The sequence below is a fragment of the Sciurus carolinensis genome, unplaced genomic scaffold, assembly GCF_902686445.1.
Source record: "Sciurus carolinensis unplaced genomic scaffold, mSciCar1.2, whole genome shotgun sequence".
Lineage (NCBI taxonomy): Eukaryota > Metazoa > Chordata > Mammalia > Rodentia > Sciuridae > Sciurus > Sciurus carolinensis.
In genome coordinates, this window is record NW_025920213.1 from 47,650 (window position 1) to 65,562 (window position 17,913).

Sequence of the window (17,913 nt, forward strand, 5' to 3'; positions counted from 1 at the left end):
AGCCATCTGATACTCGACAAAGGTGCCAAAAGTGTATGCTGGAGAAAGGACAGCCTGCTAAACAAGTGATGTCAGGAAAACTGGATATCCAAACAGAGGGATGAAACGAGACCCCTACCCCTCACCCTGCACTAAAGTCAAACCACAGTGGACCAACAACTTAGGAATTAGACCGGAAACTTTGCAATAGCCGGGACAGAACCACAGGGTCAGCAGGGACAGAACCACAGGGTCAGCAGGGACAGAACCACAGGGTCAGCAGGGACAGAACCACAGGGTCAGCAGGGACAGAACCACAGGGTCAGCAGGACAGAACCACAGGGTCAGCAGGGACAGAACCACAGGGTCAGCAGGCCGTCGCAGTGGCCCAAGCACCAACCTCTTTAATGACATTTAAAGCTCAGGAAATAAAGCCAACAAGGAACAAGTGGGACAGCATCAAATTAAGAAGCTTCTGCACAGCAAAGGAAGGGATTAAGGGCACAAGGAGAGAGACCCGGCGTGGGAGGAAGTCTGCCGGCTGCTTCTCTGATGGAAGGCTGGCATCCAGAACCCCGCGGAGAAGCCAGAACACCACCAAGTCAAATAAAGCAGTCAATAAAGTCACCACCACGGTAAGGAAAGCAACGCTAAGGTTCTAACTCCCGTCAGGACGGCAATTACCAAGAACGCGAATGATAATGAACACTGGTGAGGACGTGGGGAAGGCACACTGGCACACTGTGGCTAGGACTGCAAGTTGGCACGACCGCTCTGCAGAGCAGTACGGAGAAGCTCAAATAACCAGGAACGGAGTGCCATGTTTCATTTTTCTGATTTAGGATGTTATAGGATCACAAAAAGAACACTATTGGGATGTAGTGGCAAAACGTGAGCAGGTACTAGGGTTCTATGACAGTCTCATAGCGATGTTATGTGATTTCCCTAACCGTGGCAATTGTATTCTGGTTGTACAAGAGCAGGAAATGCCCGCCAATGTGTTTACAGGTGGAGGGGCATAGTGTCTGCAATTAACGCTCAGATGGTTCAGGGAAAAAGTGTGTGTGCGTCTTTGTACAAATGCACACGCTCACTCAGAGAGAGGGCTCTCTTGCACAGAGTGTGGGGCGGGACGGGAACATCATGAAATAAGTATCCGCAGCTGGTGAGCCTGGGTGAGCAGGTATGCAGGCGTTCTCTGTTCTGTTCTCCCCATCTTTCTAAGAGTTTTAAATTATTTCAAAATAAAGTTAACAATTAAAATAAATAAAAAAGTAAAAGCCAGGAATGGAACCACCATATGACCCAGTTATCCCACTCTTTGGAATTTATCCAGAAAATCTAAAATCAGCATCTCACACCAATATGACCACATCAAGGTTTGCAGCAGCACGACTTGTAATAGCCCCGCTACGGGACCGTCCAGATGCCTGTCACTTGATGTGTGGGTAGGAATATGTGGTACGTACACCCAGCAGAGCTCTACTCAGCCGTGAAGAGGAATGAAGTGGTGGCATTTGCTGCTAAATGGATGGATTGGAGGACATCGCCAGACTCAGAACGAAGTCTGAGTGAAACCAGTGAAACCAGCCAGACCCAGAATTGCCCAGGGGCCGTGTTTCTCCCACGGGCGGAAGCTAGAGAACAGTGGGGGGGGGGGGTACACCAGAGGACCAGTAAGATCAGCGGCTGGGAACCAAGTCTGCGGTTCGTGGCTTTAGGGAACATTTCAGTCCAAATTGCAGCAGCTTGTCCAGTGGGGTCTATTCTGTGACCCACAAGGCCATGATCCCATCGGTACCACTCCACACACCTGAGGTCCCTCAGAATGGTAAATAGACAACAGCACTACTGCAAACACCCCACCCTTTCTCTCAGGTCCTGGGACGCTCTGGTGCCTTGAGCCCCATGTTCTAAATCTTAAATGTCTCGCACTTTTTCAATCAGCCATTCCACTTTTAGCAAGTTCGTCTTGAGGGAACACCCATGAGTGACAAGATTTCTGCAAAGATGCTCACAGCCACTGTCATAGCAAAGGTAAACCAGAAACACGACGAGATTAAGTAATAATCCATGGTCCACCCACAGGGTGGAATACCACACAGCCACGGAAAGTGAAGACAAACGGCATTGAGAAATTATTTCTATGTCAATCAAGGGATATGATTTACACTATGTGGTGTGGTGCTTGATCCAATCTTGGAAAAAGACAAATATTCATTTAAAATGATTGGAAGGACATAAATATATGAACAGTGATAATCTTTACAAGGTGAATTTATGATTTTGATGATAGGTATACATATCTACTTTGTATTTCTATGTTAATAAAAATCAATCTTTGGCATATGTACTCAGGCAGGTGCTATGCTAATACACCACATTTATCTGAACATTAATTTTGCTCATATTCTTGCAAGTCAGATTCTATTGCATGGCTCCATGGCACCCTACTGTGGCCTTGCTCTGGGGTCTCTCCTGGTGTGAATGGTCTTTCATAATCTGTCTTGTCTCTGACCCAAAGGTGATCGCTTTCTCGGTGACCTTCCAACACAAGCCCCCCGCTCGCGAGAGCTTCGCACGCACTGTCCAGCCAGGTTCTTGACCTCTGAGGCAGGGAATGGCTTGACGTGGGCTCCTGTGGGCAGGCCTGGCTCCTCCTGGGCCTCCCTGTGGCTGGCCTTGCTCCTTCAACCCCAGCGGCTCCGGGGTCCACCCTTCCGGACTGTGACTGTCCTGCACCGGGAGGATGGCTAGGAAGGAGGCGGCTGACCAGGCTCCCAGTGGGTGCTGATGGGTACGCCGTGCCCAGGCACCGGGGAGCCCAGGGTCCTCGAGGCGCACCCGGCGGGGTCTGGCCGGGTGGGCTCTGGCCGGGTGGGCTCTGGCCGGGCGGGCTCTGGGCTGCAGGTGGGTTGGGACCGGACGGCCGTGTGGGAGGGGACGCAGCGGTCGTGGAGGAGGGCGGGCGCGCTCCTGCGAGCACATTGGAGGCGGCCCGGCGGAGCCCCATGCGCCCAGGGCGCGATCTGCGCCCGCCGGAATCTCCCGCGGCCTCTCCCCGCGCCGGGCTCCTCCGCGGCTTCTCCTGGGGCTCCCGCGCTGCCAGGATGCGGTGGGTGGGCCCCGGAACGCTGGCTTTGGCCTCGCCTTTGGTGACCGGTCGGGCCTCCCGGCTCCTGCAGGGCCGTGCGTCGCCGTGACTCCCGGGGGCTCTGGCCACATAGACGTCTCCACCGAAAAGGAAGGAGACGCGTCCCCGCGGCTCCGCGGCGGGACTTCTGCCACACACCCGCTCCTGCAACCGGGAGCCGACGCCTGGGCGGGCGGTGGGCGCGGGGCTGGGGCTGAGAACCCGCCGAGACAGGTGCCGGCGCCCCTGGGGTCTGGCCCAGGGCAACAGGCGCTGCCGTGCAGATGAGCGCAGAACCCAGCGTCCTGTCTAGACCAGAAACCAGCACGCAGTGGGAGGTCGCCAGGGGCGGGGCGCAGCTGCAAGAGCAGAATCCACCCCACGTGGTCCTGAGCAGAGCCGGGTACTCCCCAGGCCAGCCCGGGTGGTGCGGGGTAGGTGGCAACAGAGCCCCCGGCCCTGGCGGTGCACCGAGCAGCCGGGATCAAGGAGGAAGCTCGCAGACCCCTTCCGGCCCTGCGGCCAGCCTGGCGCGCACGCTGCGTCCCCCCACCCCACCCCATTGCGGCCTTTGACGGCAGCAGGTCCTGCTCTCTTCTCTCTGTGGCCCCCTCCCCAGCCGACCCCCCTTAAGCAAGGACCTCGAACAGCTCCTAGCTGTCATCACCTTGGTGCCCTCCGCAGAAAACTCTTGAAAGGCGGGGTCCTTGCCGTCTGGGTCTGGGGCTGCGCCCTGTGCCCACCGTCTCGGGCCCTGGGCGGCAGTCTCTCCTCCGAGTTGGAGTCGCTGGCTGCCTCCCTCTCAGCTGCTCCCTTCTCCCCCTCCCTTCATGGAGGACGAGCCTTCGTTTTCTGACATTGCCGTCCCAAAGTGCCACAAACTTGTTGGCTTAAACAGATTGACAGTTCGGGAGGTCAGAAGTCCAAACGGGCCTCGCAGGGCTGAGGTCCAGGGCCGGCCGGCTGTGCTCCTTTCTGGAGGCTGGAGGGGACTCTGTTTCTGTGCCTTTATGGCTCCTGCACTCCTTGGCTCTTGGTTTCTTTCCTGCCTCTTCAAAGCTGCAACTCCTCACCTCTGACTCGCGTCTGCTGCTGGTCACAGCTGAGGGACCCATGTGATTAGATGGGGCCCATCTGCATCATCCAGGGTAATCTCCCCACTGAAAATCCCTCTTCCTAAATCGCATCTGCAAAGTCGCCTTTGCTAGGTAAGGTGATGGGGTCACAGTTTCTGAGATCTGGACATCTTTGGAGACCTATCTGGACTCACTGCCTATGACATCATCCAGGTCCAGAGAGGAGCCCTGGCCGTAACTGCCCATCCTGTCTCCAGGCACTTCCTGTCTCCGACTCCAGGTCTCTTTATCACCGACTACGGACCTCTCCAGTTAGCTGCCTAATAAGTCTCAAACTGAATCCGTCCAACACCTCCCACCTGAGCCTCCCGCCTGAGCCTCCTGGCAGTCTCCCCCCTCCGGCTCTCCTCCCCCTCTGGTGATGGCACTCTGGTGGTCCGCTGCCCAGTCCCACCGCCTCGGAACCACCTCTGACTCCCCCTTCTCCCTCTCATGCCCCACATCTCACGTCGGGAAATCTTGTCTCTGTTGCAAAAATACACCCAGGTGTACACCCAGGTTGCTTCAGAGGGACCCAGGGTGGGCTGGGGTGGAGGTGGGAGAGGCGGTTTCCGAGACTCCGATGCATGAGTCTGCTCATGGGTGAAGCAGGGCGGGGGAATCACATTTTGTCATGTGATTGGCCTGCAACTGTCCCCAGTGCAGCAGTTCTGAGGGCGTGTGCTCTGAACCCCTCAGCCCCATTCCTGGGGCTCTGTCCCGTATTCCTGAGGGCGGAGCACAGAACCCCGCCTGCCTGGAGCTTCAGGGTAGCATTGTCTAAGAGGCAGCCCTGTCGACAGAGCGCAGTCCACGCCCCTCTGAACACGTGGCGCCGTGTCCACGGAAGGACTCCCGGGGTCCCTCTCGTCTCCCACTGGCTCACTTCTTCTGGACACGCTTGTCCACACCTCTGCCTGGCTTCCTCCTGAGCTCCTTCAGGTCACCTTCTCAGCGAGGCCCACAGCCCCTGTCCACCTGAGGCAGACCAGAAGAGCCCGCCCACGTCTTCCTGACCCCCGTGTCGTTTTGTGTTTCCTGTCTAGGTGTTGTGACTTGGGTGCTGCGCCGCTGATGTACTAACTCAGTTTTTGTCTTCCTGTCCTCAGCGTGGGGATCCTTGGATCCTTGTCCACGGATATCCTTCGGGAGCCTGAAGAGTGAGACCCAGCGCACACTTCCCGTGCCAATGAAGACTCTTCCGGGAGGCAGGTGAGAGCTGGGTGCAGTGGCGGCAGCTGCCATCCCAGTAATTCTGGAGGCTGAGGCAGGGGGATGGCTTGAGCCCAGGAGTTCAAGGGCAGCCTGGGGAACACAGCGAGACCCGTCTCAAAAGAACAAAAATGAAGGCAGTTGATGTCACAGAATGCTGCACGAGAAATGTTCTCTCCATGGAAATCCATCCATGTGGCTGCCGTTCTCCTTCAGGTACCGAGGGATTTATTCTGTTTTTGAGGTGGCACCTCTGATTCAGAGGGTTCAGGTGATCACACACCTCACTGAGGGGCACTGTCACCAGAAGTCCTTGAACAGGACTTTCTCCTGTTCTTCTTGTTCAAGAAGTTCTTCAGCAAGTTCACCTCTTGTTTGAGAAATCCTTCTACCCAGCTGCCCATGCATCCACCTGCCCTCCCCCTCCCCCCCTCCCCCCATCCACCCAGTCAGGCACCCACCCACCCATCCACCCACCCATCCACCCACCCACCCATCCACCCATCCACCCAGTCACCCATCCACCCATCCACCCAGTCACCCATCCACCCATCCCTGCACCCACCCACCCATCCCCCATCCACCCAGTCAGGTATCCACCCACCCATCCACCCATCCACCCATCCACCCATCCCCCATCCCCCCCTCCACCCACCCATCCACCCAGTCAGGCATCCACCCATCCATGCACCCACCCATCCACCCATCCACCCATCCACCCAGTCAGGTATCCACCCATCCATCCACCCATCCACCCATCCACCCATCCATCCACCCATCCACCCATCCACCCATCCATCCACCCATCCACCCATCCACCCATCCATCCACCCATCCACCCATCCATCCACCAATCCACCACCCATCGTCCACCCATGTGTCACGTGTCCACCCTCCACACCCCACCATCCGCCCATCCACTTCCCTGCCTCCCACCCTCCCACGTGCACCCAGGCACCCAGGGCCGCATTCCTTTGTGCTTTCCCAGCGCGGTGCTGTTCCCCTCCCCAGTGCTGTTCCCCTCCCCACGTGCTGCTCTCTGATGTGTCAGGGGCGTCCTCTTCTGCCTGTGTTCTTCGTGTGCATTCTCGTCGGTATTTTGGGGCACAGGTTTCCGAACTGCATTCGTTGTTTCCCTCCGTTGCCTGTGTGAGATCTGGCCACCTTGCTCTACTGCATCTGGATGCCCTTCGCCGTCCGGAGGCATCCGGCACCCTCCACCACCCTGGCAGGACTGCTTCCAGCTCTGGGCCGCCACACGCAGCCCCGCACATGGGTTTTCTGGGATGCACATCCAGGTGCAAAAGAGCCGGGTCTTCAGAATGATCGTAGGGTCGGTCTATCCTCCCCTGATGGCCCCTGACGGTTCCTAAGTCGCCTCTGGCCAGGCCTGGGGCACTTCCTGGCAGTCCTTCTTCTCACCCACTCCTCTGGTGACCGCTGTCTGAGCACTTAGCCACGGGCTCAGGGGCTCTTCCAGCCCTGCTCTCCAGCCTCCTCTTCTAGCCCTAACCCTGACTCCTGTCTCTCTCATTGACTGGCATGGCTCCTGCTGGGACTCCTGTCTCTCTCATTGATTGGCAGGTCTTCCTGTTGGGACTCCTGTCTCTCTCATTGATTGGCAGGGTTCCTGCACACCTTAGATAGAGTTTCTCATTCATCAGACTCTGAAGATACACTTGTCCAACCTGTCACTTGCTGGAATTTTGCCCCAAGTTTCCTTTTTTGTCCCGACCCTCGGGACATCAACACAGGACGGCAAACCTAAGAGAGAAGGAATGAAGGGACAAGAGACACAGGGAGTGACAGCAAGACAGGAATTCTGATCAAGCTGCAAATTTTTATTGTTCTCACGGGTATTTATACTGAGGGAATGAGGGGTATGATGAGACACAGGCTGGTTGGCTGTGTTTTTCTTTTGGGCTCCTGATAAGGTGCAAATTCACGCTGGCGGGCCATAGGCAGAACTATCAGCCGGGAGTGGGGAGGGGGCGCGCTCCGGGAATCCGTCAGCCTTCAGCTGCAGGGTGCCCGAGTCAGCTGCAGGGTGTTTGCACAGGGGAGGCAACCGCAAAATGCTCCCTGGGCTGCTGCTTATCGTAAAGGTCAGAACGTCCTCAGAATGAGAACTTCTTCTTGGTCCCTGACACTTTTTTGCACAGAAAGCTTTTAATTTTTGTGTTTAAAAAGATTCATCAGGTTTTTGAGCATTGTTGTTTCGTTTTCTGGTTAGTGGTTTGTGTTTTAGAAGTTTTGTTCTTAAAACAATCTTTCCCCAATTTTATGTCCCAGATTTTACCTTCCGTATTCCAGTTCCCAGTGCACCTGGAGTCCCTGTTCGCTATGGGCTCTGGTTCTGTCTGACGTGCAGAGAGTGAGGCCGTCTTAGTCCTGCTCACCAAGGCTGTGGTGCCCTCTCTGTCACGTTCCTGCCGTATCCAGGTGTGTCTGGAAATGCCTCTGCTGAGCCTCGGTGGCCCTGTTTCCTTTTGTGCAGCTGTGTGCTGGTTTGCAGAATATTTTCATATTTAGGAGTACACAGTACCCTATTTTAGATTCTTTTTCCAAGTTAACATACCTGCTGGTGGACAGGTTTCTTTATGACTTGTGTTTGGGTTGGGACTGCATTAATATGTAGATCAGCGGGGGAAACGGACATCTTCATATTACTGTCACTCATCTCAGAGCTCAGTGTTCCTCCTTGATTCAGGTGATTTCTCTATGCCCTTCATTAGAGAATAGTCAGACAAGGTCAAATCATTTGCCATGTCCTTTACTTTTTTTTCTGTTGCTACTGTGTCTATATTATTCTTATTATTTTTCTGGTTAATTATTACTTGTGTAGGAAGATGGTATTGAATTTCTGTAAATGAATCTTGAATTATTACTGCAAATCAAAATGCCTATTATGACTTTTTATGTTAGAAATTAATATCAGATGATGCTTGATTCATCACAAAATCTTCCATCATTTTTGAAGTACGGATATCAACTTTTTATTGAATGCTGCAGAAAACACAAGGACCCCTCATGCTGGGCAGTTTTGAGGACCATGAGTACAAGACATAGAAAGACCCAGAAGGTGTGGCGCCCGCAGCCTCGGGCACCAGGCTGGAGAGGCCACGACCACGGCCCTCCTCCCCCTTGTCCCACAGCCCCCTCTGGCTCGTCCTCGCCGCCCAGGCCCAGACCCTCGCACCCCCTCCCCCCCCGGACGTCCGACACAACCAACCTGCAGTGGGCCGATTTCATGGTCCGAGGCTCAAGGTCTGCTTTCCCAGAGGCCTGCGCCATCCAAGGAAGCACTGTGCCCACCTTCCCAACCCTGCCCCTCCATTGCCTGGGACGAGGCTGGCAGGACACGCTGAGGGCAGCGGGTCTGCAAAAGAATCGAGGAGGAGCAACCAGTGGGTGATTTCGGAAGCGGAAGCAAAACAAGAAGCATGCCCGGCCCGGGCCACACCTGTGATCCCAACCCCCAGGGAAGCTGAGGCAGGAGGATTGCCGGTTCAGCACCAGCCTGGCAACTTAGCGAGACCCTGCCTCAAAAGGAGAGAGGCTAGGGTGCAGCTCAGTGTGGACACTGCCTGGCCCAGGGGAAGCCCGGGCTCCTCCCCAGCACCGTGCACAGCCAGTTACACACAGCCCGCAGCGCTGCTCACCGCACACCCACCTCCACAGCGACAGACGAGGTCCACACGCCCCGCTGGCAAGTGAGCCCTCCTGGACTCGACCCCGCCCCTGCCCCATCCCGGGGCACACGTCCTTAAGGGAGCCGCTCAGTGCCACTGTCCCCAGGGAAATGCAAAGGAGAACAGGTAGGACAGTCAGCCACACCTACAGGTTGGGCTCCAGAAATTGAAAACACCAAGGACGCCGAGGAGGATGGATGCTCGCTCTTTCCTGGTGGGAGGAAATGGAGCAGCCACTTTGGAAAACACCTGGCAGGCCTGGAACCGTTAGGTCAGCCTTGAGTCTGACCAGGGACTCGCTCCCAGCTGTGGGCCCAAGAGAGCCGGAACCCAGTGGAGGCCTTCAGGCCTCTCCGGTCAGAACAACCCGGGTGTAAGCAATCTAAAGGCGCCTTGGCTTCGCACTGGGTACCAAGCCCTCGGTGACTCATCGGCCTCCAACTGGTACTGAGCCCACTGCGAGTACTCGGCCTCCCACTGGGTACCAAGCCCAGGGCAAATACTCTGCTTCCCACTGGGTACCCAGCCCTTGGCGACTCGTCGGCCTCCGACTGGCTACCAAGCACTCGGCCTCCGACTGGCACCGAGCCCGCGGCGGTTCAGCCTAGTGGAAAGCAGCCCCGACGACACGGAGGGCACACGGAGGGCGCACGGAGGGCGGAGGCGAAGCGGCGGTCAGGCCCCTGCTCGCCTCCGTTCACACCGACTGTCCGGAGGGGCGAGCCCTGGGTGCTGCGCGGGCCAGCGGTCGCCAGAGGGCAGGAGGGACGCAGACCCGCCTCGCCTGTCCCGCAGGCTTCCGCGACGTCCAGGTGGCAGCGCGGTCCGGCAACGTGAGGGCAGCGGTGACCTTAGGCGGCCACGGACCTGGCGCCACCCGGAGACGCTGCGGCGGGGCCTGCGCGGCAGGAGGCCGGTGCGAGCTCGGAAGGAGGGTCCAGCGGCGCCAGGCTCGGCTGCCCTCCTGAGCCAGGCGGGCTGGGCCGGTCTCGCTCCCGACGGCCATGTCCGCGCCAGGCGCCAGACGGCGCCAGAGCGGGGCTGGGGTCGCCGGAGCGCGGACCCGCGGTGGGGACGGGTCAGAAAGCGGACGGCCCGCGCCTCGGGAGGAGGAAGCCTATGGAGCCTCGCCGCGGGGAACCGCCTCTGGGCACAGCTGGCTCCACCCGCAGCCCGGCCCTGCCCGCCCCTCGTCCCCTGGTCCCCTCCCCGCAGCCCGGTCCTGCCCGCCCCTCGTCCCCTGGTCCCCTCCCGGCGCCTTCGGGATCAGGAAGCGGGCGCAGGAGGGACCCCGGGCGCCCGGGTTTGGAGAGCCCGGGAGGACTCGATGGCCGAGGCACGGCTGCGACTCCGACCACCCCAGGAGCAGCGGGCAGGGCCGGCCAGAGGGTGAGGACGCGGCGGGAGGAGCGATGCGCCCTGCGCCGCCCAGGCCTCCTCCCGGGAAGGGTTGAGAGCTGCCCCGCGGCCCAGCGCGCACGCTGCCTGGGGTTGGGTCCAAGCAGTTCCCTGCCCCGAACGGCGTGGTCAGAGCAGAAAGCCGGCTTGCTCCTCAGAACACAGGACAGCAGGGCGACCGGACGGGCTGGAAGGAGGAAAGAGGGCCTCTCCCCAGCATGCCCTGGAACACCGTGGCTTTGACGTCCACTGGGCAGCAGCTCTCCCTGGGTCACCCTGTGAAGGTGGCTGGCCAGCAGAGTCAATCAGGCCCAGGAGCCGCCCGGACCAGTCACCGGGAGAAAAACCACACACTGTGTCCGGAGCTATTGGGACGCAAAACCTGTGGGGAGACTTTCAAAACTGCTGTGGTTGATCCAAGTCCCGGTTATCCAAAGCTACACTTGCAGTGTAAAATGAATTGAGTGTCCATTATTCCCAGAAGGATGAGTAAATTAAAAAATATATATTGCATGTGCTGTATCTTAAATTGTGTTTGCAAGAGTATCTAAAATTTTGTTTTTACATGTTCCTTGATCATTTATAAAGCTATGATCTATGATTCAGGAAAATTCATTTGTCACAACTATTTTTTAAGGTAAAAAAATTAATCTTTTTTAAAAGTTTCAAATTAAAACATTAAAATATATGTGAAAGTACAATAAAGAAACTACTTCGAATACCCTATATACCAGGGAAGACTTCTTTTTCTTGTTGTTTTTCACTGACCTTGACAGGTGACTTTAGTTGAATTTCATACTGTAGCAGCTGTGTATATAAACAAAAACAGAAAGTAATGGACATTGATAAAGGTGTGGAGAAATTGGAAGCTGTCTGTCCTGGTGAGAATGCAGAACAGTGTAGTTACTATCAGAGATACTACTGTTATTGCAATCTCATTTCTGCATTATCCAAAGGACTCTTAAATCAGGATCTTCAAGAGTTGTTTGTATTCCCATGTTTGCTACATCATTATTCACAACCCAAGAGGTGCACCCAGTTATTATTTGATAGGTGAATAGATGGAAAAAAATGTGGTATATACATGCAATGGAATATTACACAGCCTTTAAAAAGGAAACAGTCCTGTCACACGCGATAAGCATGGATGAAACTTGATGATGTGACGATCCTAAGTGAAATGAGCCACTCAGGGCAGGTCAAACACTATTTGATTCCAGTTATATGACATACAGGACAGGAAGGCAGTGGGTCTGTCCAGAGAGCCTGTTGACTGGCGTCTACTGCTCTGTGTTGGAAAGGGATGCTGGCTGTCCCCTCTCCATCCCAAGCTCTGCTCATGTATTGAAGAACTTCGTACTGGAACAACTTTTATGCCTCAAGACTGACGTGGTGGAAATGCCTTTCTTTACAGTAGTATGTATAAAATATAACATGAAGTTATAAAAAATAAGATGTAGTAAACTTTAAAATATACAAGTTAAATAAAAATCACTTAGGAAGCCAGAGGATCCCGAGATGGATGCAGACTGCGACCCAAGGATTCGTGCGTGAATTGGGAGGATGTGTGAAGCGTGCTGACCTGCGTGCCGGCCCAGGTGACCTTGAGATGGGACCCTGCCTAAGTTCCGCATTCCAGGCCCCGCACACGGGCTAGGACTGAAAACCCTGCCTGGGAAAACACACTGGGCTCCAGGTTCCTCACTGGTGGAAGGTCACAGACTGGGGGGGATTTTGGGATGATGCGTGGCGCCGAGTCAGAGCCGGACACAAGTCTGAACTCATGTTTAGCTCCATGCAGCTGCAGGGGCACGTCCAGGCCTATTCATGGGTGTGGGGTGCACGCGGGTGGTGTGCACACGTCTCCGTGCTGTCGGTGGAGGCCCCCAGTGTTGACACCCCAGTGTGGGGAGCACCCCCAGTACCCTATCCTGCTTTAAGTCAGCCTCCAGCGGAAGGAAGCAGGGCTCCTGAGAAACGCCCGTTCTAGGGCTGGGCAGGAAACAGGCGCTGAGCCTGCAGCATCTGAGGGCCACACGCTAAGAGGGTGGGAGGCCTGCGCCTGCAACAGGGGAGGTGTCGAGGGACCCAGTCAACCCGGGAGTTCCCGACCGCCACCCAGGGGGCCACCAGAGCCAAGTGATCTCGTCCATCGTTGATCCTGACCAATAAGTGGGCGGACAGATGAAGCTCCCGCATGGAGGGATGCCCACCAGGCCACACGGCCTTCCTCCCTGGAGGGGGAGCCAGCGGCACACCCCTGAGTGTGGCAGCATGCCATCACGTCCTTCCAGGGGACCCAAGGGGTGACTTCGTAGAAAGGCCGAGAGCCAGTGAGTTCTCACTGGAAGTCACCCTGATGACCCGAGGCCACAGCACGTGCCTGCGCAGGAGGTGGTGGTGATCTTGTGGTCTTGTCTCCAAGCCCCCCGTCCTGGTAACCACGAGACAGACGGCCAGCTTCCACATCCTGGTAACCACGAGACAGACGGACAGCCTCCACATCCTGGTAACCACGAGACAGACAGCCAGCTTCCACATCCTGGTAACCACGAGACAGACGGCCAGCTTCCACTGAGAGGACTACGAGATCTTGACCAGCACCGTGAAGCACACCAAGCATCCTGCACCAGAAGCCCGACCCACGGTCAGTACTGAGGAGCCTTCAAAGACATGGCGATGGACTGGCGTGGGTGGGCTGAAACAGAAGGATGGAGATGGACTTCTGAGTAAAGCGGGCCTGGAACCTCAACGGTCCTGGCGAAGCCAGAATTAAGGACAGGCAGTTAGTGTAGAAATGGGGGCTTGGTCAGATCGAGGAAATGAAGCCTTGAAGCCATCTGCCTCTGGACATTGGAGACTGCCCCTGGAAGAATGGAATGTCAAGGATCTCCAGAGCCCATTGATTTCCAAATTTACCTGCCTTTATCAAGGACTGCAAGCAAGGAGCTGCTAATTAATGCCCCCTGGGCCCTTACCTGCCTGAATCACCTTGGCCCTCCCCCTGCCCATGGCTTCTCACTTAATGCAAAACCAGGCCTAGTCACGTAGCAGGAAGGAGAGATAAGGGGGAGAGAACTGGAGAACAAAAGAGACTTTAACCTATAAAAGATGTAGGGGGCACTCACTTCTGGGGACTTTAGAACATCAGCCATGGCCCCCTTCTTCCTGCCGGGAGAAGTCTGTATTATTACCTTTAAATAAAACCTGCTTAATATGCTTGCCTTGGCTGCTTCTCTAGTGTTCAGACTTCAATATTAGAAGAAGCAGAACTCGTCACCGGTAAACGGCGGTGTCACTGGGTTCCTTAGTAAAGCCCAGCTGGAACAGGCAATGGTCCTGGGTTCCTTAGTTGCGACAAAGGTGCCCTATTAATATAAGTAAATGTACCCTGTTAGTAAGGAAAACTGGGTGTGGGGTGGATACAGATTCTCTGCACTATCTGAAAATTTTCTGTAAATTTAGAGTTTTTGAAAATGAATTCTTTTAAAAATAAATTTTAATGTACTATGATTCTTAAAATCATATAAAAGTTTAAAAATTATACAAAAATACTTCCCCCCTCTTAGTATATAATTCTATGAATTTCAACACATGTATATATTCATGAAATGACTGCCACAATCCCAGCACAATGGAATCCATTGCTTCTAAAAGCTCTCTTGGTTATAATGGACATATGTTGTTTGTTTGTTTGTTTATTTAGTACTGGGATTGAACCTCGGGTGCTCTACCCCTGGGCTACACCCCGGCTCCCTCTACTTTTATTTTGAGACAGGGCCTTGAACTTGTGATCCTGCCTCAGCCTCCCGATCCCTGGGGTTACCGCGTGTGCGCTGTCCTTCCGTGGTCCCGCCCTCCTGCCCGAGCCCACTGCCCCTGGTCTGCCTCTGTGAAGCCCGGAGCAGGCGGAGTCAGCGGAGCGCCCTTCCAAGCCGCCTTCTTCCCTCCCCCAGCGTTTGCTCTGCAGGGTCGCCCGGTCCTGGGCCTGGTGAGCGGTCTGTCCTTTGCGCAGGCCCCTCGCTCGCAGGTCGCCTGCTGGAGCAGACCTGGGCTGTTCCAGCTGGGCAATGATGAACAGAGCGGTCTGTGGGACACCGGGCTGCAACCGGGACACCTGCGGTGTGGCCCGGCTGTGAGCCGGCCGGGCATTTTCCAGGGCCGGGGTGGCACCGCTCAGAGCGGGGCGAGGAGCATTCCGGGCGAGGAGCACTCTGTGGCGAGGAGCACTCCGTGGCGAGGAGCACCCGTGGCGAGGAGCACTTCGGGTGCTCCCCGCGGCGAAGGTTGGCTGTCGTCGCTGACTGTGTTTCGTAGTTCAGCCACAGCCTGGGTCTTCACGACAACGTGCGAGCGGCTTTGGGTGTTGACACGCCTCACCCGCGAGCAGTGACACTGGACGTGCCCCGGGCATGGCGTGTTTTTGGTGCGGGCTTCAGGGCTGGGAGCGTGGACCCGCGCACGCCACCTTGTCCTCCGCCACCGCGCCTCCCCGGGTGCCTGTGCCCGTCCTAGGCGGGCTCACGCGGGGGTCCTCCTGGTAAGGACAGTGCGGGAACTAGCACAGCCTTGCGCATCTTCGCGCCTCCAGCCAAGAGCTCCCGAGCTGTGGCTCAGCCCCTGGTCTAGGCCCTCTGCAGTTGAGACCTGGAGAGCTTCGGGCCGCACTGGGGTAGGCAGCCCCAGCGTGCTCTGCAGGCAGCCCGAGAAAATTCAAAGGTACAGTGATTCATAAATCCTAACTTCAGCTTGATTTTTAATGTGACATATGCACGATGAACAACGGCCTTGTCGGAGCGGCCGAGGGCGGAACCGCTCCCTCCCGCAGCTCTCCACGGCCTGGAACCGCTCGCTCCCGCCGCTCTCCACGGCCTGGAACCGCTCGCTCCCGCCGCTCTTCCCGGCCTGGAACCGCTCGCGCCCGCCCCTCTCCACGGCCTGGAACCCTCACGCCCGCCCTCTCCACCGCCTGGAACCCTCGCGCCCGCCCCTCTCCACCGCCTGGAACCCTCGCGCGCCCGCCCCTCTCCACCGCCTGGAACCCTCGCGCCCGCCCCTCTCCACCGCCTGGAACCCTCGCGCCCGCCCCTCTCCACGGCCTGGAACCCTCCGCGCCCAGCCCCTCTCCACCGCCTGGAACCCTCGCGCCCGCCCCTCTCCACCGCCTGGAACCCTCGCGCCCGCCCCTCTCCACCGCCTGGAACCCTCGCGCCCGCCCCTCTCCACCGCCTGGAACCCTCCCGCCCGCCCCTCTCCACCGCCTGGAACCCTCGCGCCCGCCCCTCTCCACGGCCTGGAACCCTCGCGCCCGCCCCTCTCCACCGCCTGGAACCCTCGCGCCCGCCCCTCTCCACGGCCCGGAACCCTCGCGCCCGCCCCTCTCCACGGCCCGGAACCCTCGCGCCCGCCCCTCTCCACGGCCCGGAACCCTCGCGCCCGCCCCTCTCCACCGCCTGGAACCCTCGCGCCCGCCCCTCTCCACGGCCCGGAACCCTCGCGCCCGCCCCTCTCCACGGCCCGGAACCCTGGCGCCCGCCCCTCTCCACCGCCCGGAACCCTGGCGCCCGCCGCTCTCCATGGCCTGGAACCCTCCCGCCCGCCCCTCTCCACCGCCTGGAACCCTCGCGCCCGCCCCTCTCCACGGCCTGGAACCCTGGCGCCCGCCCCTCTCCACCGCCCGGAACCCTGGCGCCCGCCGCTCTCCACGGCCTGGAACCCTCGCGCCCGCCCTCTCCACCGCCTGGAACCCTCGCGCCCGCCCCTCTCCACGGCCCGGAACCCTCGCGCCCCGCCCCTCTCCACGGCCCCGGAACCCTCGGCCCGCCCCTCTCCACGGCCCGGAACCCTCGCGCCCGCCCCTCTCCACGGCCCGGAACCCTCGCGCCCGCCCCTCTCCACGGCCCGGAAACCCTCGCGCCCGCCCCTCTCCACGGCCCGGAACCCTCGCGCCCGCCCCTCTCCACCGCCTGGAACCCTCGCGCCCGCCCCTCTCCACCGCCTGGAACCCTCGCGCCCGCCCCTCTCCACCGCCTGGAACCCTCGCGCCCGCCCCTCTCCACCGCTGGAACCCTCGCGCCCGCCCCTCTCCACCGCCTGGAACCCTCGCGCCCGCCCCTCTCCACCGCCTGGAACCCTCCCGCCCGCCCCCTCTCCACGGCCGGAACCCTCGCGCCCGCCGCTCTCCACCGCCTGGAACCCTCGCGCCCGCCCCTCTCCACCGCCTGGAACCCTCGCGCCCGCCCCTCTCCACCGCCTGGAACCCTCCCGCCCGCCGCTCTCCACGGCCTGGAACCCTGGCGCCCGCCGCTCTCCACGGCCCGGAACCCTCGCGCCCGCCGCTCTCCACGGCCCGGAACCCTCGCGCCCGCCCCTCTCCACCGCCTGGAACCCTCGCGCCCGCCCCTCTCCACCGCCTGGAACCCTCCCGCCCGCCGCTCTCCACCGCCTGGAACCCTCGCGCCCGCCCCTCTCCACGGCCCGGAACCCTCGCGCCCGCCCCTCTCCACCGCCTGGAACCCTCGCGCCCGCCGCTCTCCACGGCCTGGAACCCTGGCGCCCGCCGCTCTCCACGGCCTGGCTTACGACAGAAGCCGGGTCGGGAGTTTTCTTTGCACGGTGCTGGCAAGCACTCTGCCCGCAGCGACACCCTGCCGAGGCGGGGTCTTCATCTGCTTCAGCGTCCCAGGCGCTGTCACGTCGCATGTGACTAACCTCGCGGAAAGGCCGACTGCGCTCCCGAGATGATGAGAGTGTAAAAGCAAAACAGCGTTTGAATCATCCCGTGCAAGCAGCCTCGAGGTGGTGAGCCCGGAGCGGGCCGGGTGGGGAAGCGCGGGCACGGCGGGCCCCGGCCTGGCGGAGGGATCCCTGGTGCTGGCTAATGGCTTGTCAGCTGCTTCTCCTGCGGCTGTGAGTTTCCACGTCCTTGCATCCTCATCGGTGCTGTCGTCACGGTTTTCAGTACGTGCCCCGTGGGTGGGAGCGACGCGGTGTCTGGCTGCGGCTGTTCCCTGCTCCTTGGACCCCGCAGACCAGGTCTGGCACCATCTTGCACACTTGGCCCAGGCGGCGTCTGGGAAGCAAAGCGGATCCTCACCTCCTAGACCGGACTGTCCCTTGTGGCTCTGCAGAGAAGGTCCAGGCCTCCCTGGCCCAGCGGAGCGTCGCTGAGGCTGGCCCGGCTGGCACCCTGCGCTGCTGCTGACACCCCGTCAGTTCGGGCTGCCACGGGCTGATCCCCGCCATGCGCCCCTGCCTGCACCTCGCAAGGCTGTGCTTCAAGGCAACCGCTCATTCTTTTCACTCTTGCAGGTCAGCCTTGAAGCAAAGTTTTATAGGTCTGTACATGTGCACTTATACATACACGCATAGTCTTTCCCTCAGG

The 17,913-nt window shown here is 58.6% G+C and overlaps 1 protein-coding gene across 1 annotated transcript; it reads left to right on the forward strand.

Annotated features, from left to right (window-relative positions):
- Positions 1-15,297: 15,297 nt before the first annotated feature.
- LOC124975120 (basic proline-rich protein-like) lies at positions 15,298-17,235 on the forward strand. The gene has a single exon (XM_047538004.1). The coding sequence runs from the start codon at positions 15,298-15,300 to the stop codon at positions 17,233-17,235; it is 1,938 nt and encodes a 645-aa protein (XP_047393960.1).
- Positions 17,236-17,913: the final 678 nt, after the last annotated feature.